General features: G+C 35.0%; 1 protein-coding gene across 2 annotated transcripts in view; it reads left to right on the top strand.

The window, feature by feature from the left end:
• LOC124645648 (RNA pseudouridylate synthase domain-containing protein 2-like) overlaps positions 1 to 22,835 on the top strand; it is a 173,112-nt gene extending 150,277 nt beyond the window's left edge. Inside the window, exons 4-14 of one of the 2 annotated variants that reach the window (XM_047185474.1) lie at positions 6,582 to 6,669; positions 8,171 to 8,393; positions 12,693 to 12,780; positions 14,647 to 14,755; positions 15,288 to 15,399; positions 17,664 to 17,860; positions 18,204 to 18,401; positions 18,973 to 19,071; positions 19,348 to 19,472; positions 19,794 to 19,991; positions 20,343 to 22,835. In XM_047185474.1, the coding sequence (XP_047041430.1) occupies positions 6,582 to 6,669; positions 8,171 to 8,393; positions 12,693 to 12,780; positions 14,647 to 14,755; positions 15,288 to 15,399; positions 17,664 to 17,860; positions 18,204 to 18,401; positions 18,973 to 19,071; positions 19,348 to 19,472; positions 19,794 to 19,991; positions 20,343 to 20,417 (1,512 nt within the window). In that variant the 3' untranslated portion in view covers positions 20,418 to 22,835. Of the gene's footprint in view, positions 1 to 6,581; positions 6,670 to 8,170; positions 8,394 to 9,264; positions 9,353 to 12,692; positions 12,781 to 14,646; positions 14,756 to 15,287; positions 15,400 to 17,663; positions 17,861 to 18,203; positions 18,402 to 18,972; positions 19,072 to 19,347; positions 19,473 to 19,793; positions 19,992 to 20,342 lie in introns of both variants that reach the window. The other variant, XM_047185473.1, reaches the window with a different exon arrangement.
• Positions 22,836 to 26,117: the final 3,282 nt, after the last annotated feature.

Below are 26,117 nucleotides of genomic sequence, written 5' to 3'. Positions count from 1 at the left end.
ACACTTCGGGACAAAATAACTTCGATCACGCGATCACTACCCTCTACCATGAGTTTTAAGGCACCGTATTTGTCGATACTCGATACCTACTAAGTATATTTTTTGTATGGCAAATTTTACAGCGCCTCTAGCGGTCACTAACTGGAATTTCCCATAAAAAAAAATACGCTTTGGGTCCTGTGTTCCTAATCCATCTATACTAATATATTAAAAAGGAAACAGTTTTTGATTGTTTGTTTGTTTGTTTGTAAAGGTTTCGACACTACTGGTCGGTTTTTTTTTTTCATCTTTTGAAAGCTACGCAATCCTCGAGCAACATTGACGAGGAACATGTCCTGAATCGGTACGGGCAGTAGTACCCATGGGACGCGTATGAAACTGAGGGAAAACGGCTACTATTCTCTATTTGACATTAATTATATTGGGCTACTTTTAAAATTATATCTCTAGTAACCAATCAACAGATGGATAAAATATTGGGATCCGTTAAACTCATGGTAGAGGTACCGATATGGTACCAAATTACATTGAGTGCCCATAAAACGGGAACACCAAGTGTGGAGCTGATGAATTATAAATTGTGACCACCAGTTTATGTTTGTTAAATGTGAGTTAATAATTAATTTTTGTGGCCGGTTAAGTGGATTTCGATGTGTTTTTAGTAAATGATCATGTTTTGTTTTAATTTTGTTGTTCATTTTTTTTGTGGTTGAGTGTAATTTGCTTAGCCATTTTGGGACGGCTTCTAGTCCAACTGGATGCAGTTAAGAACCAGTGTTTTACATGAAACGACTGCCTGTCTGACCTCCTCAACCAAGTTACCCTGGCAACCCGATACCCCTTGATAACGTGTCAGTCTTTCTGGTTCTTACAATCTGTAACGACTGCCAAAGATACTAAAACGATAGCAGGGTCCCTATTTATGCTTAAGTATAAGCCACAAATAATGCAAAGTCTATAAATAGACGAACATAAAACAATTACTTCTCTCATTAAAATTCAGGGCAATCTAAAGGCTTAACCCAACGACCCAAAACAGCAAAAAAAAGTTCCGAAACTCAAACTTTTCGTACTCAAGTGCTGGGTCATTTTATTTTCATTATCTCGTAGGGAAGGGCGTTACGACAAAGAGTGCACTGAACCCATGGAAAACAAAATGACGAGTGAAGGTGCCATAATGAAAAATCTCCTAAAAAGTAGCACGCCAAAATGTGGGTTAGGGACGAGGAACGTTACTGTACCCGTACTTATTCTGTACCTATAAAATTGTTGTCAACTGATCTTTTGTAATTTAGTACCTACGTATTTTGTGGAGATAAATAAATCGCCTTTATTATACGCCTTCGCTGAACCCGATTTTGTTTTTGTAATACTGAAAATCGTTGACAGATGTCTCAAAGAACCCGAACTCCTCTTTAATTCACTAGTAAACTGATCGTTTTTGACCGTTCGTTAGATCGACACGTATTTGACCAAGTAGAAGGCCTGACCTACCTACATTATGGCATCTCCGCTCTTTCCTTACTCCGTGATTCCACCCTAATTTAAATACATTACTCGTTTTGTAAGAGAGTCCCAGCGAAGTTGCGGTGCTAGATGATAATTGTACTCGTAACAGACGGAATCTCCACTTAATTCATTTGTTGGCTAGATGAAGATTTGTGAGATAATTGCACTTAAAGTAGGTTAAGAGAGTAAGCGTTTTGTGTTTTGTTTTTGGTGAGAATTGAATTGTTTTGGCTGTTAAAATGAGATGATATTTAAAAGTGAATTGAACGAAGAGACTTAATGTTGAAATGTTACAGCCTTTTTATTGTCCCACTGCTGGGCACAGGCCTCCTCTCACACAGAGAAGGATTGAGCATTAATCACGACGCTTGCTCAATGCGGGTTGGTGATATCAGATTTTAATAGTCCAGGTTTCCTCAAGATGATTTCCTTCAGCTTTATCAGCCGTTGGTGTCCAAGATATACTTAGAATGTACATACAAACTTAAAAAAGTTGCATTGGTATTTGCCTGACATGGAATCGAACCCACATTATGTTGAGGTGATGAATCAAAAACCAGAACCTCCCTCTGATGCTGTTGGGTAAAGATTATTTGAAATGAAGGCGCACTGTTTATTATGGATACTAGCATCCACCCTCGTCCCGTGGGGAAGTACCTACCTATCTAGCAGAAACAGACATCGTCTTCGATAAATGGGCTTTCTGACACTGAAAAAATTACTAAGACCAGTAGTTATTGAGATTAGCGCGTTCAAGCAAACAAAAAACAAACTTGAGGGTCTTGAGGGTCATGATATTAGTACCCATAGATATTTATTTACTTACACGAGTTACCAAAACATAATGTTTTAATATAACTAGCTTCCACTTGGTTTCACTGCCGTCTCGAAGTAACATCTCGTACCCGGAAAAACAGTAGCCTATTGTTATTTTTTCGTCAAAATCTACAACCGAAAGCACTTGAAGAAGTAACAAACAAACACACAAACATTCACCTTTATAGTATTAGCGTCGACTGCTAGATACTTATTTAATATCAAAATCATCGTCAGTTGCGTGTGTTGCGTGCAATGCAACCCCCGTGGGGTTATCTATGCGTAACTTTATAACTAGTTCCTTTTATTATAAAAAAAAATATTGGAGAAATAAACTAGCATAATTTTATCTTACTTTGGTGAATGTTATTCGTAATAGGTATTAACAATAGGTCTATCCAAATGCAGTAAAATTTGACACTAGAGATTTTTCGGTCTCCAGGATAAGAATTTAAAACACATCTTCCACCAATCTTGCCTATCACAACATAGCCTTTTTCACTACGTTGGGTTGGGCTTTTAGTCCAACAGGATGCAGCTGAATACCAGTGATTTAAATAGATTCTTACTACCCGTAATGACTCGAACCAAATTCAAATTTGATTTAGTTTCTTTGCGTGTGAAACACAAGGATTAACTAACTATTTTATCTGTATCCCGAACAGCGAATATATATATAATATTGCCACTCATGACAATCCTATTTATGCCACAACTTTCGCTAGACTATTAAATCAACGCTTCCAATTCATTATTTTTCCATACCTTTGTCAACAAGTCACTAACTCCTGAACCAGACATCGTAAACATTTAAACTAACAATACATCTAAAGATCTTTATTTGTAGAGCTAAAACCCTGAGAACATTCAACCAACTGGAAGGGTCATGAATATAAAATGTCTTTGCGAATAGTCTGCTAGTTTACGCGGATAGGAAACACAACAAACAGACATAGGTAGCTCATGCGTATATTTTTGATAACATTGTTACGCATGCACACTACAAAATTGTGAACGAAAAGTATGATTTTAACGCACACATGTAAAGCTAATTCATCTAATGATCCATCAGTGTGGGTACAGCGTGAGGAAGTGTCAGACTCATACTGACTGAAACCCATCATGGTTCTTCTTAAGCCCTTTATACAAGGTGTTGATTAGCATTTGTGCCATACTTCAGGAGGAGGACATAAAATACGTAAATAATCGATTGGAATTACAGTAGACGGGAAATAGCTAATATGCACTGCTTTTTTTGTCATTGTAATGTCGTAGTATTTCAGAAGTAATCCAATTTTATGAATGAACATTATGAATAATCGTTGCGTATGCTTTGTGTTTGCGTTTGTGTGAGGGCGCAGCACGGTTTTAAGGCCAGTAACAGACGCGCCAAGTTTAAATACGGCTAGACGACATTGACGAAAAAAATAAAAATAATAATAACGTACCAATTTTTTTGTTGATCATTAGCATAACTACGTCCTTGAATATGGCACAGATGCAAATCAACAGCTTGTATACTAGGTCCGCGGTAACATTTTTGAACAATCTCGCAGCCCCAGAAAGAAGTGGGCTCATACCTTTAGTAGAAGTGGAAGAGTGTCAATGGCGTATCCAATTTTTTAAACACTCTAAGCTAAAACCGAATGCATAACTCAGAGCGCAATAAATTGAAACTCAATATAAACTGTATGGTAAAATGCACATTTCCATACGAAGTTCTCTTGCCGTTAATAAATCAAATAGAACTAACTTATGTTTGTCTGTTTGTTGTTAGAAATGAATAAATTCAGCGTAGATTACGTAGTTATGATAATATTGAAAGATCTCTGGTGGTAGAAGATAAATAATGTAGTATGTATTTTTATTTTTGCATCCGACAAAATCCTTGCAATGGCAGGTATTTAAACTAGCGCCTTCTCATTCTCCTCCGCTTATACTCCGTATAATGGCTGACTTCAGAGCGGCAAAGTTATTTGACGGTCTGATTTTGTACATAAAAAATAACTTACACTCTGTTATTTCTTTGTGACTGTACTGTCGTAAAAGGACTCATGCAGGCCCTTTAAATCACAAGATATGGCGATTAGCCTTTATGTACTAAGCACGTAGTTCATGGTTCATCCAAATACAGATACAAAAAAAAAATACCTTCACTATAGTTCGGCCATTCAGAGAATGCGTTCCTGACACGTCGCGATTGAACTGACGACGTAACTACATTCATTGATTATTGATATAATAATGTTGTTTTAATGCTCCTCAATTGTTAAAACGGTAAACAACCAGCAAAAATATTTTTATCGTAACTGCAACGCCATTGCAAAGTTACGTCGTCAGTTCAATCGCGACGTGTCAGGAACGCATTCTCTGAATGGCCGAACTATAACAAACCTCCGCGTTATTGTTCGATTTTCGAATTAAAAAGCAATATGGCGGTAATCCTAGTGATGTGACGTCAGACTCGATCGACCAATCAGCGTTAAGCCGCAGCTGCACTATAGTTTTAATCAGAACAACCAGAGACTGTGGCTTGTAATAACTGTTAATTGTTTGTGAATTCAGGAAGGATTTAAAAGGAAAATAAATCTTGGTGAGATATTAAATTGTTGAATTATGAATTTTCAGTTGCCTCAACGTAAAAGCATTGCAAACATGATGATATCTCGTAGTTTAAAATCTAGTTTTTAAAATTCTTGATTCAGTCTGAATTGCACTTTAACTTCCACAAAAAATAATAAAATGTTTAATTTACTGCAGATTTCAATAACCCTATCTGTTGATTTGCTCCTGAGATTAAATTCGACGTTAACCCCATACAATTTATTTCAAATGCCTATATCTAGTAAGAAAATCAACACGTAGATAAGTTATTAAAAACCGCCGATAGCTATTTAAACCCATCTTTATTTTATCCTCAAGTAATTAACTACACGTAATCGAAAAGCTATCACCGTCCCCCAAAACCAAATCACTGAAAACAAAAGCTAAACAAAACTGTTTGGCTTACACCATCAATAGTTTCGTCCAACTTTTATATTAAAAACTAAATCGTAACTCGAAAACTTCAGTGGAAACAAAGGAATAGTTTTGCAACACGAATCATAGCCGACAAACAGTGTGAATAAAAATCAATAGCTTAGTTAGTTAGGAATTAATGTGGAAAACAAACTATGCTGTTGGTATGTAATAAGTTATTAACTGCTATAAAAATATAATAGATTGAGAAATTGCCATTGAACATCTTTGACAGTCGTGAACAAGTCACAAGGCTCTAAATCTGACAATCACTCTTACCTCGGGGTATTGGGTTGCCCAGGTAACTGGGTTGAGGAGGTCAGATAGGCAGTCGCTCCTTGTAAAACACTGGTAATCAGCTGCGTCTGGTTAGTCTGGTAGACGTCCTCAATATATTTGGTAAAAATATAGACAGATGATACACATACAATTTTTTGTTAAATAACAGATTTTTTGTAGAATACTAAGTTACTTAGCAATGTTTGGAACATATATTTTTTAGTATAAAACCATAAACAAATAATAAATCCACACGAAACTCTTTCCATTACATAGCGTTGATCCAATCAATAATAAAAAGGCTGTAACACACTCGATTGTTTTGCTTTTAAAAACAAAACTTTTCTAATTTTCTCGTCGCCCCGACAGTTCCCCGTAGACTGAAATTTTTACAAGCTCCATATTGCCGACAATGTGCTGTCAATTTCTTGTTTATTTTCACAGGAAATTGAGGCCAACATCCCTTATGAAAATATGTTATTAATAGAGTTTTTAACATCTAATAAGAAACTTTTTGAAAACAATGTATAAGTATTAGTTTCAAAATATAACTCGTTAACTGCTCATTGAAAATGGTATGTACCTCTATGCAAAATATATGTTCATACCCTTGATTAATCATAGTTAACTTTCGAATGCCTTAAAAAAAACAGAACAATGAAAACGTCTAGACTGGCATTGATATTCAAAACTAATAACGCACATGGATACTATTAAACCAAAATCCATTTTCCCTTTAACCGTTCTAAAAGCTTTATTCCGCTAATTACAAGACTTGTTTTTCCACTTTGTTTGTACACAAACGAAAAAAATAAAAGAAAAATCCTTTAAGCCCATCGCCTTATCAGAACACACGTTTACATATAGGATACCATTCCTCTACCTCCGCATATCTAGTACCCACACAACTTTATAAAGGCCTGACTGAAAAACAATGGTTTTATTATTTTTTGTTTCAGGCGAAGTTAGAAACAAAGGCCCTGAAAGCGAAAAGGCCGGGCTTTACAGATGACCGGTACAACGAAACGTCTTATTATATTGAAAATGGTAAGTAAAAATATGAAATCAAATATTCTAGTTATAATATCAGTAATAACTTACAGACTTCAAGAAACCAAAAGTATTTTTTGTAAGATAAATTAAAGCGAACTAGCATTTCTATTAATTATGAAAAAAATCTGCTCTCAATAAAAATATTACATAACTAAGATGTTAAGATTTATTTTAGTTAAAGACAATGAAATATTCAACAAAAGTAACATCAATAAAGCCAATCACAAAACATAAATGAAATTCAAATCATAAAATGAAATAAACTTCATAGCCAATGAAAAAACGCCCCAAAATAAAATAATTTATGATCAAAACAACATGTCGTCCACATAAAATATTATTTCTCAATAATCTTCAACGAAACGAACGCCACCATTGTCTCGTCGAAATAACTTTTTTTTATTTTCTCTAAGATCGGCTTTTTACAAACCTCGGATGATATTGGATTACAGGAATACCTATCTTCAATAACGAATCCGTTCCTTTAATTTTTTCCTTCCATTGATTTGATTCTTATCCTTATTTTTTCATTTTCTTTTTCCACAATCGTAAGCTCAATCTCTATTATGTGGCCGAGGGTATTTTATGTATCCAATTTAATTGATACAGTATCGTTATATGATACGACTGATTTTCGATAATCTGTAATTTCATTAATATGAAATGTTTTGACAATATTGCGTTATTGTTTGTATCATATTTGTGGCTTCAATATACCTAGTGAATGCTTTTAGAAATGAAAATACGAAGCTATAATTTTACAAAAATAAAACCAATAGAATCGTAGCGTAATGGAAAAGTCTACTTAAAGGCATTAGCCCTGTATAATTTCAGTGCTGTACTTATAATAAAAAAGTGGTTCGCAACGTATCGGGCCATTAGGTATGTTCACACGTTGACATTAAGTGGATGAGGCAGCGGCCACGCTAGTTTTCAATATAGCTAATGTCAGAAAGGCCCATTATGATGTAATGGCCTGAGTCATCTAACCGCAATAGCGCTTTCTTCATTCACCCCCCCCCCTCCCTTACTTTACGGCTATGCAGATATTTCGAGGTAACGACTTATAAATTGCGATATACCCGCCTTTTAAAATGTTGGAAATGTTTTTGTATCTCAGCATTTTGTGTCGAGGTTTTCCTTTGAATGGAAAGTCCAATCATGTTGAGAGACTTTTTACTGCTTCAGGTTGGAAATAAAAATATTAAATTTGACTTTAAATGTTTGGTGGTTTTGTAGAAACAGTAGCAGAAATCTGTTTAAGTTGAATTTAAAGGTGTTCTTGAAAGTTGCTTTTGAGGGCGGATTTCATAGCCGGTTCTAGCTGCAATACCTAACTATATCAGACAGCCTTGCTAGCTGTCTGACGTATATTTTTACCACGCCATTAGTTATTCTTATACGTAAACCTGAAACTGACAAATCTGAATTAAAAATTGTATTAGGGAATCTTTGGGGGATTATTTTAATATTAATAATATTTTTGCATTTTCAGGACTCAGAAAAGTCTACCCATACTACTTTACGTTCACAACATTCACCAAAGGAAGGTGGGTTGGGGAAAAGATCCTCGATGTTTTCGCACGAGAGTTCAGAGCCCATCCCGCCGCTGAGTACGAGCGATGCATCAGGGCTGGTACCCTCACCGTCAACTATGAACGAGTTGACCCCGACTACAGATTGAAGCACAACGACCTTCTAGCAAACGTCGTCCATAGGTAAAAGATTATCTTTATCCTCAAACCCAACGGTATCCAGTAGTACGCTTAAGATAGCTACAGCACCTTAGTCAAACACAAACCCAGACACATCGACATCTTTTGTTTTACACAATACTCCAACAAACTCAGGTGTTTCTTTGATTTCAGTATTGTAAATAATAACTTTATTTTTCTCGCCTTATATGTATTTATTTACTAAGTATCCTTACATACTATCACAGTTACTCTAACTATATAAATATTTTTAAATAATGTGACGTGCGTCGAAGCTTGTTTGTTTTTCAGGTCTAATTTGTATTTAGTCCACTGTAACAAAAATGTAATCTTCAATAACGATATCTTGAGCACTAAATGAGCATGCGGGTGCATATTGGCCGTTTTTCAAAAGAGACAGAGTTCTTTATCACTTGTTCTCTTGACTGTAATCTGCTCATAGTTCGACACAGTGTCTAGTTGAGACGGCATGCTTCACGGTCCATTTCGCTCACGCATGTTCATTTGCTGTTCTGTTCTCGTCTAATCTTTATTTCATACGTCACGAGAACCGATATTGAAACGAACTCTGAGCAAAAATGTTTGCCTCCAATAAGTAATAATGGAACGGCGTCGTCGCAATTCAAAAGGTGGCTGTGATTACATTCAGCCTTTCATCTATTGAAACACAATACACAAACACAAAATCCAACATAAAAAATAATATATTTAACCGTATTCTTAACTGCACCGAACTAAAAAAAGATCTGAACTGTATTTTTCTTCCTCACAAAACGAAAATGTCGTCTACGTAAACGAAATTTTCGCTGTTATATGTGGTTTGCTCCGAGTACGTTGGCCCGAAGCCGTTAGCCTGACGTGTGTATCGTTGCAGGCACGAAGTACCGGTGACCAGCCAACCGATCACCCTCGTTCATATCGACGAGGACATTGTGGTTGTCAACAAACCGGCCTCTATCCCCGTAAGTGGCAAATGAGACAGCCATGTTCTGTGAACGCTTATCATACATCGAGTACTTGTATGTCACCCCTAAGTGTTGCATGGTGTGCTAATATAGCTTAGTAGTGCACTAACAGCTTTATACTTCATTGTAATTAACATTACTTCAACATTTTTCACTGTACTTTCTCGCACTTTTGGTGAAGGGTCGTCACAAATTGAATTTTGGTGTTGTACTGGCCAGAAAGTAAGGAACATTATATAGCGTTTAACATCTAAACCGTCTAGAATTTAATTTAGTTCGTCCCACAATTTTAGTGCTACTATCATATTATAGGCTTCCATTCCTCTGAAATCCGCTTTCCTGCCCCTAAAAGCTAGCTCCTCACAAAGTCCTTTGCGTTACCGTAAAGCGGTCCCTTTTGCAAGAAATACTCTGCAACGTTATATGATGGAGGACACCTAATATTATGAAGCACTTTCATATCGGCTTTTACGGAATAAAACAAGAATGTAGGTAGTAGGTGTTGGAATTTCCATGCAAAGCAGCCAAGCCGAGGTAAAGTTGATTTTTTTCAGCACTCACTCAAGTTGAACATCGGGCTTCATGAACGATGTATTTTTAGGTGTAGGTTTTGAATTGATGCTCTCAACTTTCCTTTGAGGCTGCCTTTCAATCAGAAAATATGTTTCTTTAGTAAAACGATCAAGTGGGTCTTAGAAATGCAAGTATTCAGACGTGAATGTCTCATAAAATTTTTGTTGCTGACCTAGCTTTTGAAGAAATTTTTAGACTTCATATATGTAGGTGTGTAGGGATACCTAAAGCAGCTTACCGTCTGAGAATAAGTTCAACAAATAATGCCGCCTCGCGTTATAAATATGTGGCTTCAATTACCTTTGGCGGCAGACGGCCGTAAACTAGTTGATAGCCGAACGAAATCCATACTAAGGTCTATTTAATGTGCAAATTGTATTTTTACGATTTGTTTCTTTGTTACCTCTGAGGGGAACCCATGTTTTCAATTTCTTGTTCCCATAAAACTGCTTTTTGTTAGTCATTTGAAAGCCCTTTGAGCATTAAAACGCTGGAAAAAAAAGGAAGCCTTATTTAGCCCTATCAAAGTTCTTTATAAATTCCGTCTTATGTCCGTAAAAAAAACAGCCTAATAAAGGATTTTTCGTTAATTCTATTTCTGGTTTTATGCCCATTTCGCGAAATCCCACAAAGATCAAAATTGAAGTAATTTCCTAAAGATCATTAAGCCTATTTAGAAATCAGAAGCCTATTGTTGTATTAAACGTAATAATCAGCTTTTACCTAATACGACCCTTTAACTTGAAACTAAGCATTTCGCACCGAAAATTCGGGATCCCTTTGGCCCAACACGAGCTCGAAAATGAAACAACAATGTGGACCAATTACTCTCAGCTCGGTATTTCTGTGTGCGCCCTCATTAACTCTCTTGTTACACCAATACAATAAGCTCTATACATATCTAGCTTTAACACATGTTCGCGTTTAGTTTGCCGCTCACGTTCAGTTTCAGCTAAGTGGAAATTTCACGGAGGATGTTACGATGTGTTTTTGTTTATATTTGAAATTCTATTCGGTTTAAGGCTGTTGTCGCGATTATTGGTTGGAGGGCTGAATTTTTGTCTTCCTTTGCTTGAAATGAAGTTATGCATTATGAAATTGAATTAAAAAAATCATCTTTTTAATCCTGAGTAAATACTACTGTGAAGTTTTGAATAACTGTAGCTTTCGATAGTGTTCCATTTAAGTATATGCGAGAATTTTCTACCCAAAACTAAATTCCAAGCAATAAATCCCAAACTCAAAGAAAGAATCGGCGAAGAAGGGATCAATATAGATTATACCCGCGTAATTGTTAGGCGGATACCGTAGAAAAGAAATATTTCTTCAGTTCGAATGTAAAAGGGTCCAAATGATCGACCGTCCCCCATCATAGTGATTGATATTACGGCTCAATGCTGGATCCCTAAGCTGCGGTGCAAAGTAAAATATCTTGGCTTTGACCTACATTTTATATAACTTCATTTATAAAAAATAATCAATTGTGGTACTCTGGTTTTCTTTATCGATTACATGATCGACTTCATTTTCAACATCTATAGGTAGATTTTTTGTTTCGGCACTAATACTAATGCACTAAATTTCACTCAAACGAATGCCTCTATCTTTAATTTTAAATAGCTTTACTTACTAAACAACTTCTTTTAACATAACGATATTCTCTTCTGAAATCACATCTACAAAAAACACAAAATTTAAATTTCATTTGTTATATTCAGTTCAAACAGATCCAAGTTCACGTTCATTTAGATTTTATTACTTTTGTATGTTTCACACAAAAGTTACAATCTCAACACAAACTCGGAACACTCTTGAACTTATTTTATATGTTAGATACGAGAATCCCGCCATCAAATCAACCGGGATTAGTTAGAAAGTCGTAAATAACTTCTCGCGTACAGCCAAACAATTGTTCTTTGTATAAGGTCCTGTTTTGTTACTTCCTTCAGTTATTTTTAAGACAGCCAATTTTAAACCATACCGTGCACGCTACAGAAATTTTACCCAATTCTGGTTTCATTTGTGTGTATATCACTCGTTAATATTTTATTTGTGTAATAATTACAAGTCAAGTTGCAGAACAAGTTCTACAAAATGTCATGCATTTAAAAGTAGGACCCTATATAAAGCTGTGCCTCCAGTGTATTAAGTATTTACATTGTCTATGATGTTGTAATGCACTTTGCGTATCTCATTAATTTTGATGTTCCCACCCCTCTGTGCATATTAGAATAAGCCATTAAAATCACCTTTGTATTACTGTTTTGTATCCTTAATATCCCTTACGACTTCCTTTCCAAAATTTTACAAATATTTTGCTTCTAGGTGTTAGCAATGTGCTTTATGTACTTCTGTATCCTCCATTACATTTGGATGAGATGTTACGTTTAAACTGACATTTTTGTTAAGCCATAGTTCTAAAATGTACAGAACTAAATCTTGTAAATAACCCAAACGTCAATAATCTTCAATTTAAAGTCCAGTGTTCGATAGAAATATTTATAAGAAGGATTTTTCTGCATTATTAAATTCTTCAGCCGACGCAGAGGGGGATATTGAGTTAGTAACAGCAAAGAATTTTTATAAAAAAACTTAAGTTTGAATTGTTTGGTGTGATAATCCAAATTCCTGAACTAAGCAGACATTTTTGATTACGTTGAAGAGAAAATTCTTTGACGTAAGACAGTTGTTCTCAAAGGCAATTGCAACATCATAAGACTATACAAAGTCCGTAATGTACAATGTTGTGTCCGTGGTGGGCCAGGCACGAAACTCCAGTGCTCGCTGGTCCCTTGCGCATCATACACGTGGATGAAGAGCATCTCGTGCTAGACAAGCCTTGCTCGCTGCCGGTGAGTCATGCGTTGGGACCGTTTGCCATCATCGTCAAGCTCTGACTCGCGTCTGGACCGCGAATCACCCTCTACATATTATACAACTTCAATATCAATATTTTCCTTTTCCTTTCCAATACCTAATGGCATTACGACAGACAAAAACCTTAATGCCTTTGCCAACCCCAGCTTTGCCAAAACCTTTGTGAGCAGACAGAAAATCGTTGGCAATTAAATAATCCCTCACGTTAGTGAAACCTTTTTGTAACATCATGATTTTTTCAACAATAGATTATTTTCTCTTTTTCAACAAAAAAGAACGACACGTTAAAAAAGACCGTTGAAAGTACAAAGAGAAAGAAAATAAATCTGCTCGCGAATAGCGAACTGAAATTCGGGGTTGATTTTTTCTCGGTCCAAACGAAGTACGCTGTCAGAGTCTGACTAGATTGTGATCTGCACAGTTTGAAACATAATACCACAAACGGAGTTGAAAATGTGCGGTCTTGTTGAAAATACCACTTGAAAGTGGTCCAGAACTTGAGTATTCCGAACCCCAAATACTTCCTATCTCATTTCTTTCAAGCGGGTACCGTGTTATCCAAATATTTTAACTTGACCCTATTATTGTTATTCAGAAATAAGTTTCGAAAATATTTTCTCTTACATTTTGGTAAATTGAGTTGCAAAAGCTTACGTCGATTCAATTAGGAGTTTGTCGTGCGTCCCTTTTTTGGTAATTCTGAAAAGTTTTTACCCAAATGTTTGTAGTAACAAATTGTGAGTAGACTGGCAGTTTGTATAGCCTATAAATAAATACAAACTCGATTTCACGTAGACGGCACACATCGGAAATACGTAAAACGACGAATAATTTCATGCATGCGGGTTTTCATTTCAACTTTTAGAGAATTAAAAATTTTAATGTATTGTCTTCTGCATGTGGTTTGTATTTCTTAGGGTGCTTACATAAAGAAACAGGTTGCCGGTACAGACAAACCTGTACGGGTAGGTACCGATCAGTGCAGGTATAATATTTCAAATAATCCTATTGACTCACTTATAAAGAAACAGGTTGTAACTTACCTGTTTCTTTATAAGTGAGTAAACAGGTTGCAACTTACCTGAGATAAATATAAAATATACATGTGAGTCAATAGGATTGTATTGAAATATTATACCTGCACTGTTCGGTACCTACCCGTACAGGTTTGTCTGTACCGGAAACCTGTTTCTTTATGTAAGCACCCTTAGATACCAAAACAGGTAGTCTTTCAATATACTAAAATATTCAAAAATCAATTGGCTGATTTTCAAAATTTTCACTCCCTGTGCTGTCTGTGTTCATTCCAAAATTATTTTTTGCAATCAATCTCTCGAAATGTATTGTTTTCATAGCTCGGTACTCGCTTATTGTATCTTAGCACTTGAGTTATGCTTTGACACTTCCTTATGCATGGTAATAAATATCAATATAGTATTATTGATTTTGCTTCGTTTTATCGTATATTTATCATCAGGACTGCGCGGACCAGGTATTATTATATTTGTGTGCACTTCATCTTATAATGCTCATGTATCATATTTGCTTGCATCATCATTTTTGCTTTGTTCGTCGTCATCACTTTTTTTATCATCATCAGATGTCTTGTTATGCGTTACCTATTTAAAATCAACAAAAATATTGTTATTGATATATTAAATTTTGCATTGTTGTACCAAATGATGTTTGTGATGGTTACAATCAAATAATTCTTTATCATATCTTAAATTATATTCTATTTTCCTTCTCATTCAAAAAGCATGTTTAAACTCAATATTTTGTATAGTGGATATTTGAACTAGCTCAAAATTTAAATCTGAATAACAAAAATTGTTTTCTAGGTTCATCCATGTGGAAGATACCGGCACAACACCGTCGTTTTTATACTCGCAAAAGAGTACAACTTGAAGAACTTAAGGACCATTCACAGACTCGACAGGCTAACGTCAGGTGAGATTGCTCTAAACAGCGAAATCTTTCTTCGCAGCATCAAAAGGAGCCTTTTGAAAAATTACACTCACTGAATTTTTAATTGGTGTAAATGTTAGGTTGCTTTTATTTTTTTCGTCTTTCAAGATTTAGGGTAGAGTTTTATTTTCGTAAATGTTAGCGGTCGGTCTTTATGTTTAAATTGTTATTGCTGTTTTATTTATGCTGTCTTGTTAGCGAGATTTAAAACTTAAACGTTTAGTTAGTAGGTAATATTAGATTGTCTGTTGAGCTTCTTATGTCATGGATTCAATTTTTAAGTCAATTTCGGTTTATCGGGCGTTTATTTTTGAAAAGTTCCCAAATTTTTTTGAATCTCATAACTGGATAAAGTTTACCCCTAACTAAAACTTAAGCAAAGCTGGTGAAATGTTATTTCCTGTGGGGCGTCTACAACATTAGTTCATTCGCGACGATGATATTATAATATAACCGTCGCCGATTACACATTGATAAATTCTCTTCTCAATATTAATGTTATCCAAACTCATAGGTCTCCTACTATTCGGAAGGAGTCCAAAGAAGGCGAGACAGATGGAACATCAGATCAGGAACAGACAAGTACAGAAGGAATACGTCTGTAGAGTCGACGGAGAATTCCCAGAGTAAGTGAACTACTTTAGCTTACTAAAACAAATATATAGCAAGTTAAAAAAAATGTGTTTTGATAATGCTTATAAATGGAAAGGTAATGTGTCATAGGATACTCATTCTTATTTTTTTCAATTCCAAATGTGGATATACATACTTCTTTTTTTTTGGTAAGGCTTATGTTCAAAGCAAAAGAATTGATCCTACTGAAAGACAGCCTGTATGTGATTCTCAAGAAAGTTATATGTAGAATGATCAGTAATCTTAAGTATGTCTATACTAATATTATAAAAAGGAAAACTTTGTTTGTTTGTTTATTTGGTTGTAATGGATAAACTCAAAAACTACTGGACCGATTTTAAATATTCTTTCACCATTAGAAAGCTATTATCTGCGAGTAACATAGGCTCTATTTTATCCCGGTGCGGGCAGTAGCTCCCACGGGACGCGGGTGAAACCGCGGGAAAACGGCTAGTGTAGAATAAAACAGTAATCTTCAAGGCGCGGTAGATGTCAGCTGCAATAAGAAGTTGTTTAAAGAATAGTATCTAAACCTTCTAATAGTATCTAAAGTTAACGGGGAATATAATTTACAATGTATGAGTAAAATGCCATTTAATTTATAGTCCAACACTAACAATGAAGCGCCAATCACACTTGCATAGCAGTACGCTATAAAAGCAATGACTTAGTTAAATGAAATGACTTCAAATGTCGATATTTTCTGGAGCACTGAACTCGATATCGATCTTGTAATATTATTGCAATAACATTGATGACGGTACCAATTATAAACGTCCAAGGGAAACCGGACCTTAAGTCGTCAACATAGAGGTGGTTTTTGTGATAACTTTTTCTAAATATGACACTCTTGAGCTGACAAGCCAATCAAAAATGTTTATTGATTCTTGAACATCGTGTAGCTTAGTGAGTGCTTAAATAAAAATGCATCTTCGTTCGCTGCAGTTCGTAAATATTATTTTTGAGGACACGTATCTATGAAGTCTTATATCCGTAGAAAAATAATATACTGAGTCCAGATTTTCTTGTAGGGGTTTTAGTGGTCAGCTCATCAATTTACAAATGATTTAGCTATGAGGACGCATAGTATCAAAAATAAATACCTATATGTAGTCAGTTTTATCCTCTATATTTGACTTAACGTGGCTTCTTAGAATTTTATTTTGATACGAGTGGTTGACTATCAAAGAATAATATTTCTGGTTTGAGAAACGATACCGGGATTCTATACGTAACTGTACCCCTGGCATTGTTACCGAGATTAGCCTGGCTTAACTAAGATTATGACACATATCTACACACACAAAACGTGTGTTGATAAGCTGAGGGTGTCTATGTATGTTATGTTGTAGTGTGGGTTTCGAGGTATACTTACGTTAGTGAGAAGGACGTTTTTACATTTCTACGAAAATTAGCCCTCCTAAATTGTTGACTGTAACAGTTTTTGAGTTACCTGTAGTGTGTGAATCCTTTATGCGAAATCGCTCATACGAAAATGTAATCACAGTCAGATCAGCATTAGCAGCAAATGTAACTAAGAAACTTACTCATAAAGTTAAATATAAGAAAGATGGTGAAAGCTACTATTGATACTATTATTTTCCCAAAATTAAAACATTCCTACCCAAAAGAACTCCATCATAATAAAATTGTATTCAAATTGAGAATGGACGGAAAATTCATTTTCTTCCAACTTCCAACGATTCGTTCGTATTTTATTTTCGATTTGTCAGTCAATAACGAGTTTTCAGTAGATTTACAATGTTCCAGTCCAATCAACAGATTTTAGCCCAACTAGGTGTAAGTTCGCGCCTCGGATGACAAGAATGCTTTTCCCAGGAATTTTAAGTTAAAATTCTGTCATGTTCAGCTTTGCGGAGAGTCGTTTGAGCGATTTCAATTCTTATTGGTGATGGTCTCTTTTGTATTCTGGTTCAGGGCTTTCGGTAAAAAAATCTAGTAGTTTTTATCGATATTCGTGTTTTATTCTTATAATAACGGCAAGGTTTTCGTAAAGCTAAAAGTACAAGGTATTCTAGTAGCTTTTATTTTATTTAGATTACCTATGGGCATAAGAGATAGAAAAGGGGTATTGCGATTATCTGCGAATATCTTAAAGGCAATCGATTCATGTAAAAAACTAATAGTTTAGGGTTTGTAGATAGCAGATGGTGAAGATTTATTAGACTTAAAGCCAACTCTAAAATGCTTGAAAGAATAAAGACTTATTCAGTCTAATTGAAACCTCAAATTGCAGTGAAGAAATCGAATGCCAAGAGCCAATAGAAGTCGTGAGCTACAAGATCGGAGTCTGCAAGGTGTCTCCGAAAGGCAAGGACTGTTCCACCGTGTTCAAGCGGCTTGGGTACAACGTGAACAGCAACACCAGTGTCGTGCTCTGCAAGCCTAAGACGGGCAGAATGCATCAGATCAGAGTGCATTTGCAGTATTTGGGTGAGGATTTTTTTAGAATAACTTACCATTTTTGAATTCGTGTCTGTTGTGTCACATTAAATCGTCCACTTACATACTGATATGTCTTTATACCACTTTATGCGACGATGTGAAGTGGATAAGGGATCAAGCCATAAGGGACAAATTCATTGTGGGTTTGTTCAACCTAAGTACTCGTATTATGAGCGTTTTCCGCTACAAGCATCATCTTGATCTAAAGCTTGTATCCAAAAGGAACTTCAAGATTGGTAAATAAGCTCGTGTTACAAGGAACTTCAAAAAAATATTACTAGAGGAACCTCTAGACTCAAGCACAATAATATAATCTAAACTTCTTCCCTAGGTTACCCAGTAGTAAACGACCCTCTATACAACCACCCGGTCTTTGGCCCCCTCCGAGGTAAGGGCGGAGACACGGGGGGTAAGACAGACGAGCAGCTAGTCAGAGACCTGATAGCTATCCATAATGCTGAGAACTGGCTTGGGGTTGATGCTGCTGATGATGATCTGCTGTTCTCTAAGCCGGTGTCTGATGATAAAGGTGAGTTTTAGTACGGAAAAGAAGTTTGAGAATATGTACTATGTCGTTGATGACTATACTGTCGCATAAAATGACGACCTCAATGGCGCAATGGTCATCATGCCGGACCGCCGAACCTGAGGTCCCGGGTTCGATTCCCGGTTCGGTCGACATTTGTGTGATGAGCATGCTTGTTGGCTGTGGTCTGGGTGTTATGATATCTATTTATAAATATGTATATATGTAGCTATATGTAGTTTATCAGTTGTGTTAGCACCCATAACACAAGTAAATAAATAACTTACCATGGGGCTAACCGACCGTGTGTGAAAAAGGTATCCCGACATTATTTATAATTATTATTTATTTAGTTGTATAATACTTACTAGCCTGTTTCATACTGATAGAAGAGGATTAATATGAACTTGTTTCGTCTAGTGGAAAGTGGGCATATTGGGAATTGAAGATTTTCTCAGAAATAGCATCTGCTGAGTATAAAATTAATTATGGTATAGGTGTTCAAGTAAAGTTAACTTCAGGGAATAGCTATTATTAATTTTAACAGCAAAACTGACTATATCCTTCTCAACAGTTGGTGAGGATGACTGCGACACAGGGCCTGCTTCAAGAGAGTCGTCGCCGAGGTTAGAGTCACCAGCACCAGGAGTCACGCCTTCATCTATCATGACCCGTAAGACTTTTATTTCATAAACACCAACTCCTAGTCATTTTAATAACAAGGGAACATCGATCTATCATATGAACCTGATTCACTAACTAACACTGCTCTAACTGTGAAACCGATGAAAGATTTGCCTATTTTTAGGTAAGGAAAAAATTTTATTTCTTTTAATCATAGTAAAATCAGGAGCAATGTCCCTACAATATGGACGATGTTCTATTGATAATGCTATTGTAATCAGACCCTGTTTGGATCACTTGGTCTAATCATGACTTTTTCCACCAGCAACTCTTCCGAGCCCATCAAGCGGCGCGGAGGCTCCATCAGAGGTGAACTCTCCAGCGCCCTGCACACTGGCGCCGTCACCCGTCGCCTCTCCATCATTCAATGACGACTCCAATGATGCCAAGGTTTGTAAAGAATGATCGATTTCATCATTTTTAATTGGGGAGGCCAAAGAAAGCCTAAGTTTTAGGGAGTTTGACGAATGACATTAATAACTTGACGCATTCCAAAATTTGTCATTAGATCCATCTTATTGAACAGTATTATTTTATGTTAGCAATTCTACACATTGTCTTACGAAGCAGACAATCTTCCTTTTACCAAGAACTGGCGTTGTAACGACACCTTCTTTTTGAAAATTGATCAATCAGTTGAATATACAAATCTTGATTTTCACTTGAGCACACAACCTGATACTTTAACTGAAATCTTCCTTGTCCTAACAGTCAGATAAAGTGACAGTGGCGACCCAAACAGGCTGCACCCCAGCGGCATCCAGCCACGCCAGTGGGTTGGCCACCAGCTCGGCGAGTGGGTCCAATGATGCACTGTCCTCGGACCCCCACTGTTACGAGTGCCGCGTCAGGTACCGGGACCCAAGGCCTAGGGACCTCGTTATGTATCTACATGCCTGGAAATACAAGGTAAGAGATCTTTTTTCATACGTTGATCTACATCAAGTGCTAATTAATTCATTGAAGAGAGATCAAAATGATTCTTATTTTTATTTTCATGAAGTCGTGTTTACAACTTAAATTATACATTTACTTCTCCCAGATCGTATTGCTTAATTCCTAAAAAACCTAAACCCACTAAAAACTCCTAACTACTACACAACATTCTGTCTAACTCGTTCTCAATTTGGTTTAGGCTGGCTAGTACATCAAAAACCAAACTGCATATTGAACATACTCAATTATATTATGTGACTGAAGAGTCCGTAAAATGTTCCAAACAAAATATACATAATATGAACACAATAATATCTTCCACAGGGCCCCGGCTGGGAATACGAAACTGAACTGCCGCTGTGGGCCAGCATCGACTGGGATGAACCAGAGAACTCATAGTTACAGGAATTGACACCTCTCAGGACGCGCCTCGCCTCGACCCTGGTCATCACTTAATAGCAAAAACAAAAGAAAACCATAAAATAATTGTTTAAAATATCGAATACGAATAGTTTTAAATGAATGTTCTGTCGCTTATTCCTTTTTCAAAACCTTTGTATATTAGACAGAATTGCGTTTGTCAAAATTGTTTGAATTTAGAAAACGGTCGGTTGCACCATTTAACTATCAAGGTACCATTTTCAGTTGTCAAATTGTTGATTTAACCTACGGGAGGCGTGTACGGCTGGTTATGATTCGGTTCTCGTTATAGTAAAATGGTGCAACTCATCCTTATTTGTTACATTTACAAATTGATTTACGTCGTTGTATTTTTCCTGTTCCAAAAGTAGTGAAATATTGTAATATGTTACATGTTGTTGCATGAAATTTTGTAAAAACGATAGTTTAAAATGTTACTGTTTATTCAATTCGATTTGTTAATTATTGTAAATCAATGCCTATAACAAAAGCCTAAATTTCAGTAGGCCTTAACAACTTACATTTTTTTTATGGTTTATTTCAATAATTTAGAAGCCTTATTACGTAACAAATTGCCATTCACGATGGCTTTGATATGACAAGATGAATTGCTATCGCCAAGCAATTTGAACTGTCAAATGGAAGCGATTGCAAATGTGTCAATGTTATGTAACAGACGGTCGTCACATTAAAAAATGGTTTTATGCCAAATTGCGAGGCGCCCTAAACGACATTACTAACTTGGATGTTACTATCACAGTGCTCTAAGGTAAGTTTTGTAATTAACGTAAGTGAGAGTTAGTCTAAGAATACAGTTATTTTATGAGCGTTGAAAATCGCAGTTCTGAAAAAATAACATTGAAGAAATTTTAGTCGACTTTAGAGCACATTTCGATTTTGTCTATAGCGATTTTTTTGACAATTCTTTTAGATTTACTTATATCATTTTTGTTCGTTCAGTTCCTATCGGCCTAAAAATATTTGGTCAAGCTTTTTAGTGACGTAGTTATTGTAAGGGAAATGTAACAATTTGTAATATGTACCATTAAAATAGTTATATCGCTTAAACGAGGCAGGGTCAGAACCACAATCATAAATGAATTATATTAAAATGATAATCATTTTTAAAAAGAAACAATGGGATAGCTCTTCTAATCTTATGTCGGAGTTTAGGCGAAATTTTGAATAAATAACCCGCCAAATGTAATTTTAATAGTGACTAAATGACAAAATATATTTTAGTCATTTTTAAAATAAATTTTAAAGCTGGTTACATCTATGACAGAAACATTTGTTTTCGTCATTTTTAAAATAACGTTTGGGAGAGGGATGGAAATATTTCATTTCAATTGAATATTGGACCACTGCTATATTTTCTTATTATCTTGAAAAAAAAAACGTATAATAGGACCACTGTTTAATAGAAAAGCTATCTCTGTAATATTAGATGCGTACGTTTACAATAAATGCATAGGTAAATTAAAGTTACAATAAAAATAATATGTCGCATTTTTTTAGGTGGCGTTTGTAGCAACCCACCACTTTTGGCTTCCATAGTTTTGAAGTAGAAATTTAAATATTTGGAGATAAAACCATAAAATTTTGTACTTTACATACATCAAGGAAATTAAAATTTTAATAATTCATTACTGACGTTAGAGGCCAGTTGTGATATGCATTTAATGTATCTATTATTTTTAATACCTACCATCTTTTAAAAGACAGCTTTCAAAACGGTTTTTACTAAAACAAACATGACTAAATAATAAAGACAGTCTATTCCGCAAACTCAAAGCAGCAGATCCTAAAGACATAAAAAATCGTTTGTTTTTTTTTCTTTTTAAGTTTTCGAGTGTCTAGGGTTAAGTGAAAAGGGCGTATACAGTTTTTGGATTTTTAGTCAATTTTAAAATAATTTTAAATTTTGGTTCTTTTGAGCCTGTGTGTATATGTCCTTGCCAGTTCCAGTTTGTTTTTTTTTTTTTCAAATATTGGATTGTTTTGGTACTTTTTAAAACGCGGCAACGTTTATGATCGTTTGTATCTATTAGTGTACTGTAGTATTAAAAATGTAAAAGACATTTTATTGTGACACTATGGTTTTTGTGTGCGATGCTTATTATTTATACATAAAATTGTAACAAAATAAGGTTCGACTACAATAATCCAACTTGATTCTCAGTAGAAACAGTGGTTATGTGTAATAAATAAAAAGCAACGCATACAAAAATACCCTAAATATATTATTCTCACGAGCTTTCGTAATATTAGTTTGATATATAAAAAAGTATATATTTTTCTTACTTCTAGCGTAGTGGTAGCGAGCGATATACATTGTTTTTTGTTATTTATTATGAAATTGACTATGATTTTGGAATAAATCTCTTACTAGAACTATTAATGGTTTAATTGACACGGTAAATAACCGTTTGAAAAATATTATAGTTCGGCCATTCAGAGAATGCGTTCCTGACACGTCGCGATTGAACTGACGACGTAACTTTGCAATGGCGTTGCAGTTACGATAAAAATATTTTTGCTGGTTGTTTACCGTTTTAACAATTGAGGAGCATTAAAACAACATTATTATATCAATAATCAATGAATGTTATTACGTCGTCAGTTCAATCGCGACGTGTCAGGAACGCATTCTCTGAATGGCCGAACTATAAGATCCTGAAATTCTTTGAAAGAAACAGTTTTTTTTTACTACATATTCCGAAAGAATAAGAGTATTTTTTCTTCTTGAAGATGTTGGGTCCTTATTCCGTATCATAGCAATTTCACTGTTATTGCTATCGGCTATGCAAGTGTACGTGTAAATAAGCTAATTCTTATTCTGTGCTTTCTGTTCAAGCTGAAATCATGCTGGCAAACCATTATCTGTTTTGGGAACAAAACCATTGATATTTAAGAAACGGTAAAGTTTGAGATAAAAATATTTAAAAGGAAAGTCAAACAAAATACCTCTGTTTTAGTTCAATAATCCAAATATTCGTGTTTTAATTTTTTTATATCTATAATTATAGAACATTGTAAAATACGGTAGTGTGTACAAAATAAGGTATGTGGCATATCACCTAGGTACCACTTTAAATTGTTTGACCTGCTGACGCTTTGAAAAGACGTGAAAAACTAATTTTTGAAAGCGAAAGAAAATACGTTAATAATGTACTTACTTTTTCAACTTCGAGCGATCAACATGTCAAACAATTTTGATCCGAAAGCATATTGTTGTATTTTTATATAGTATGTAAGACCCGTTCATAATATATATATATATACTGTTACACGTAAAGTAAATTACAGAACGATAATTGAGCTTGAAGAAAGGCTGGCGACGTATTTGCGATTTTCTTTAAGGGTAACAACACACTAGCGACTTAAAATCGCAAAACTTTATGAATAAATAAAATAATAATTTATCTTCGCTTTTTAGTGAAAACTAGGATGAGTTGAAATATTTCAGTTTTAGTTCGTCGCGCTGTCGATTCATTTATTTATAAGAAAATTTTCATGTGCCTTCTCAAAATAATGGTAAAAAAATAAAGATAAAATTGTAAAATGTTTTTAATTACAGTTACATATAATTGTTACACTTTTTAACATAAGTAGTGTTACATTTGGCACTGACGAGCTTCGTATTGTAAAATGCGGGTAGAGGACAACGTGAACATATTTACGAAAAATAATAAATTAGTATAAAAATGCAACGAAAATAATAGCTTTTTCACGACACTGATTAGTAAACTTGTAATTTTATACAATCAGGTTAGAAGTAAATATTAAAGGCCTCAAAAATATACACCGTATAGTAATAGAATTAAAAAATAAAATAAAAAACACAGTTTTTAAACAGTTTCGTACATTCACAAAAAAAAATGGTTGTCCTCTACTGAATTTAAGAGAAAGCTCGTTTTCGGCACAATTTTGCAAAATCAATGTTTGTGATTATATTTTGCATATTTCTTTTTCGTTATTTTTAGTCGTTTTTTTTTTTTGTTTTTCTAATAAATTAGTGTTGTCATTGTAATCGTAATTCGTGCCATACTTAATGGCTTGCGTTTCTATTTAGTTCACAAATGTTGTATAATTTGAACGATGACATAATGAAAGACAATTTGTTAATTTAATAAGTATTTCGTAATTAAGAATATAATAGTGTTTCCTTCTTTAGATTCGTGTTATAAGAATTCATGTTTCCACTTAAATTTAATTAGAATAAAAGTCATCATTGAATTTTGATGTTTTATTTATTTTCCTACTAGAAAAATCCGTTCTCACAATACAAACTAGTTAATACGCAATGCTTTAAAAAAATCCGAATGTTTTACTGACATGAATTACTAGTTGTTTTCCCGCGACCTAAGGGAACTACAGCCCGTACCTATCGTGAAAAAATAGCATTCGGACAGTTAAATATTTTTTCATATCGGTTCAAACAAAAAAAAATATTTAACTATATTAGTATGGATTTCATCAACTACAATTCTTACTTCACAACCCTCCATATACTCAGCCGATGAAAGGCTATTGCCATCACTACACAATACGTAATACGGACGCCAATGGTGTCAGATCACTGGTACCTCGTAACAGGAGTAGCTACCGTAGCTTCCCATTTCAATTACATGTTCGAGTGAAGACCACTTCGAATCGAGTGGGTCTTTGAGAAATTCGTACGTACTGGGAATGGGAAATTCGTTAAAGCTGGGAATTTAGAAAATGTGAGAAGGTTGAATCTTTGTTTTCCTACTTTTATTTTGTAATATTCAGTTGCAAGTAACGTAAATATATAGATTAGTAAGTATTTTAAACAACAGTAAAAGTCAGTTGAGTACACCTGGGGCAAAATCTTTGCTTAATGTGTTTTGAACAGCTGTTATTAAAAAAAAGTAGTTTCATCAGTTAAATTGAGTTGGCTAAATAAAAACTGATTCATTGTGCTTAACTCTACAGCTAGCTATTGCTAATATAATTGTAGTGAATATTTACGAACACTACGAACCCTTCAGATAATCTGATTGATAAATTATGGCAGTGCGATAACGTATGTATACTGCTTGTATTACACCATTGATGCTATTGAAACCTATTACGATACAGAAAGAGTACTAAGTATTAGATCAACTACATTATACCAAGACTTTAGGTACTCCTTCTAACAATGCGTAAATGGGACTCTTACATTACCCACTCGACCTTTCAAGGGAACTCGATACTGTTGAGGGCTCTCGATACCTGAAACACCTACGTAAGGTCTAACTGAAGTTTTGGGACCCTTTGATACTAATCTAACGTTCATCGGTTAAAATCTTAGGACGACATCAGAAGTGGATGCTATCAGATTCGATTTTCAAAAGTTGATGGTTAAAGATTGCTTAGCTAATCAATTATTGAGTACTAGTAAGCTGGTGATTATCTGGTCTCCGTGGTTTTATTCACGTTGTAAGAGAACTACTCCGTTCAAGCGTGTAAAAAGAGGCCTATGTCCTTTCTAGGGCTCTAGATTATTATTTGTGTATCTTCCATGTAAATAGATTCAGTTGTTTTGGCTCGGAAACACTTTAGACAGAATCACTTTCGCATTTTTAAATTAAAACAGATTTCTTAACAACATTTCGATTGGATTGTTTTTTAATAACTTTTTTGTAAACAATACAACTAAAAATAGAATAA

This window comes from Helicoverpa zea, chromosome 3 (assembly GCF_022581195.2).
Source record: "Helicoverpa zea isolate HzStark_Cry1AcR chromosome 3, ilHelZeax1.1, whole genome shotgun sequence".
NCBI classification, from domain to species: Eukaryota; Metazoa; Arthropoda; class Insecta; order Lepidoptera; family Noctuidae; genus Helicoverpa; species Helicoverpa zea.
Note: the sequence above shows the minus strand (reverse complement) of the source record. Positions and strands in the feature narration are given on the sequence as shown.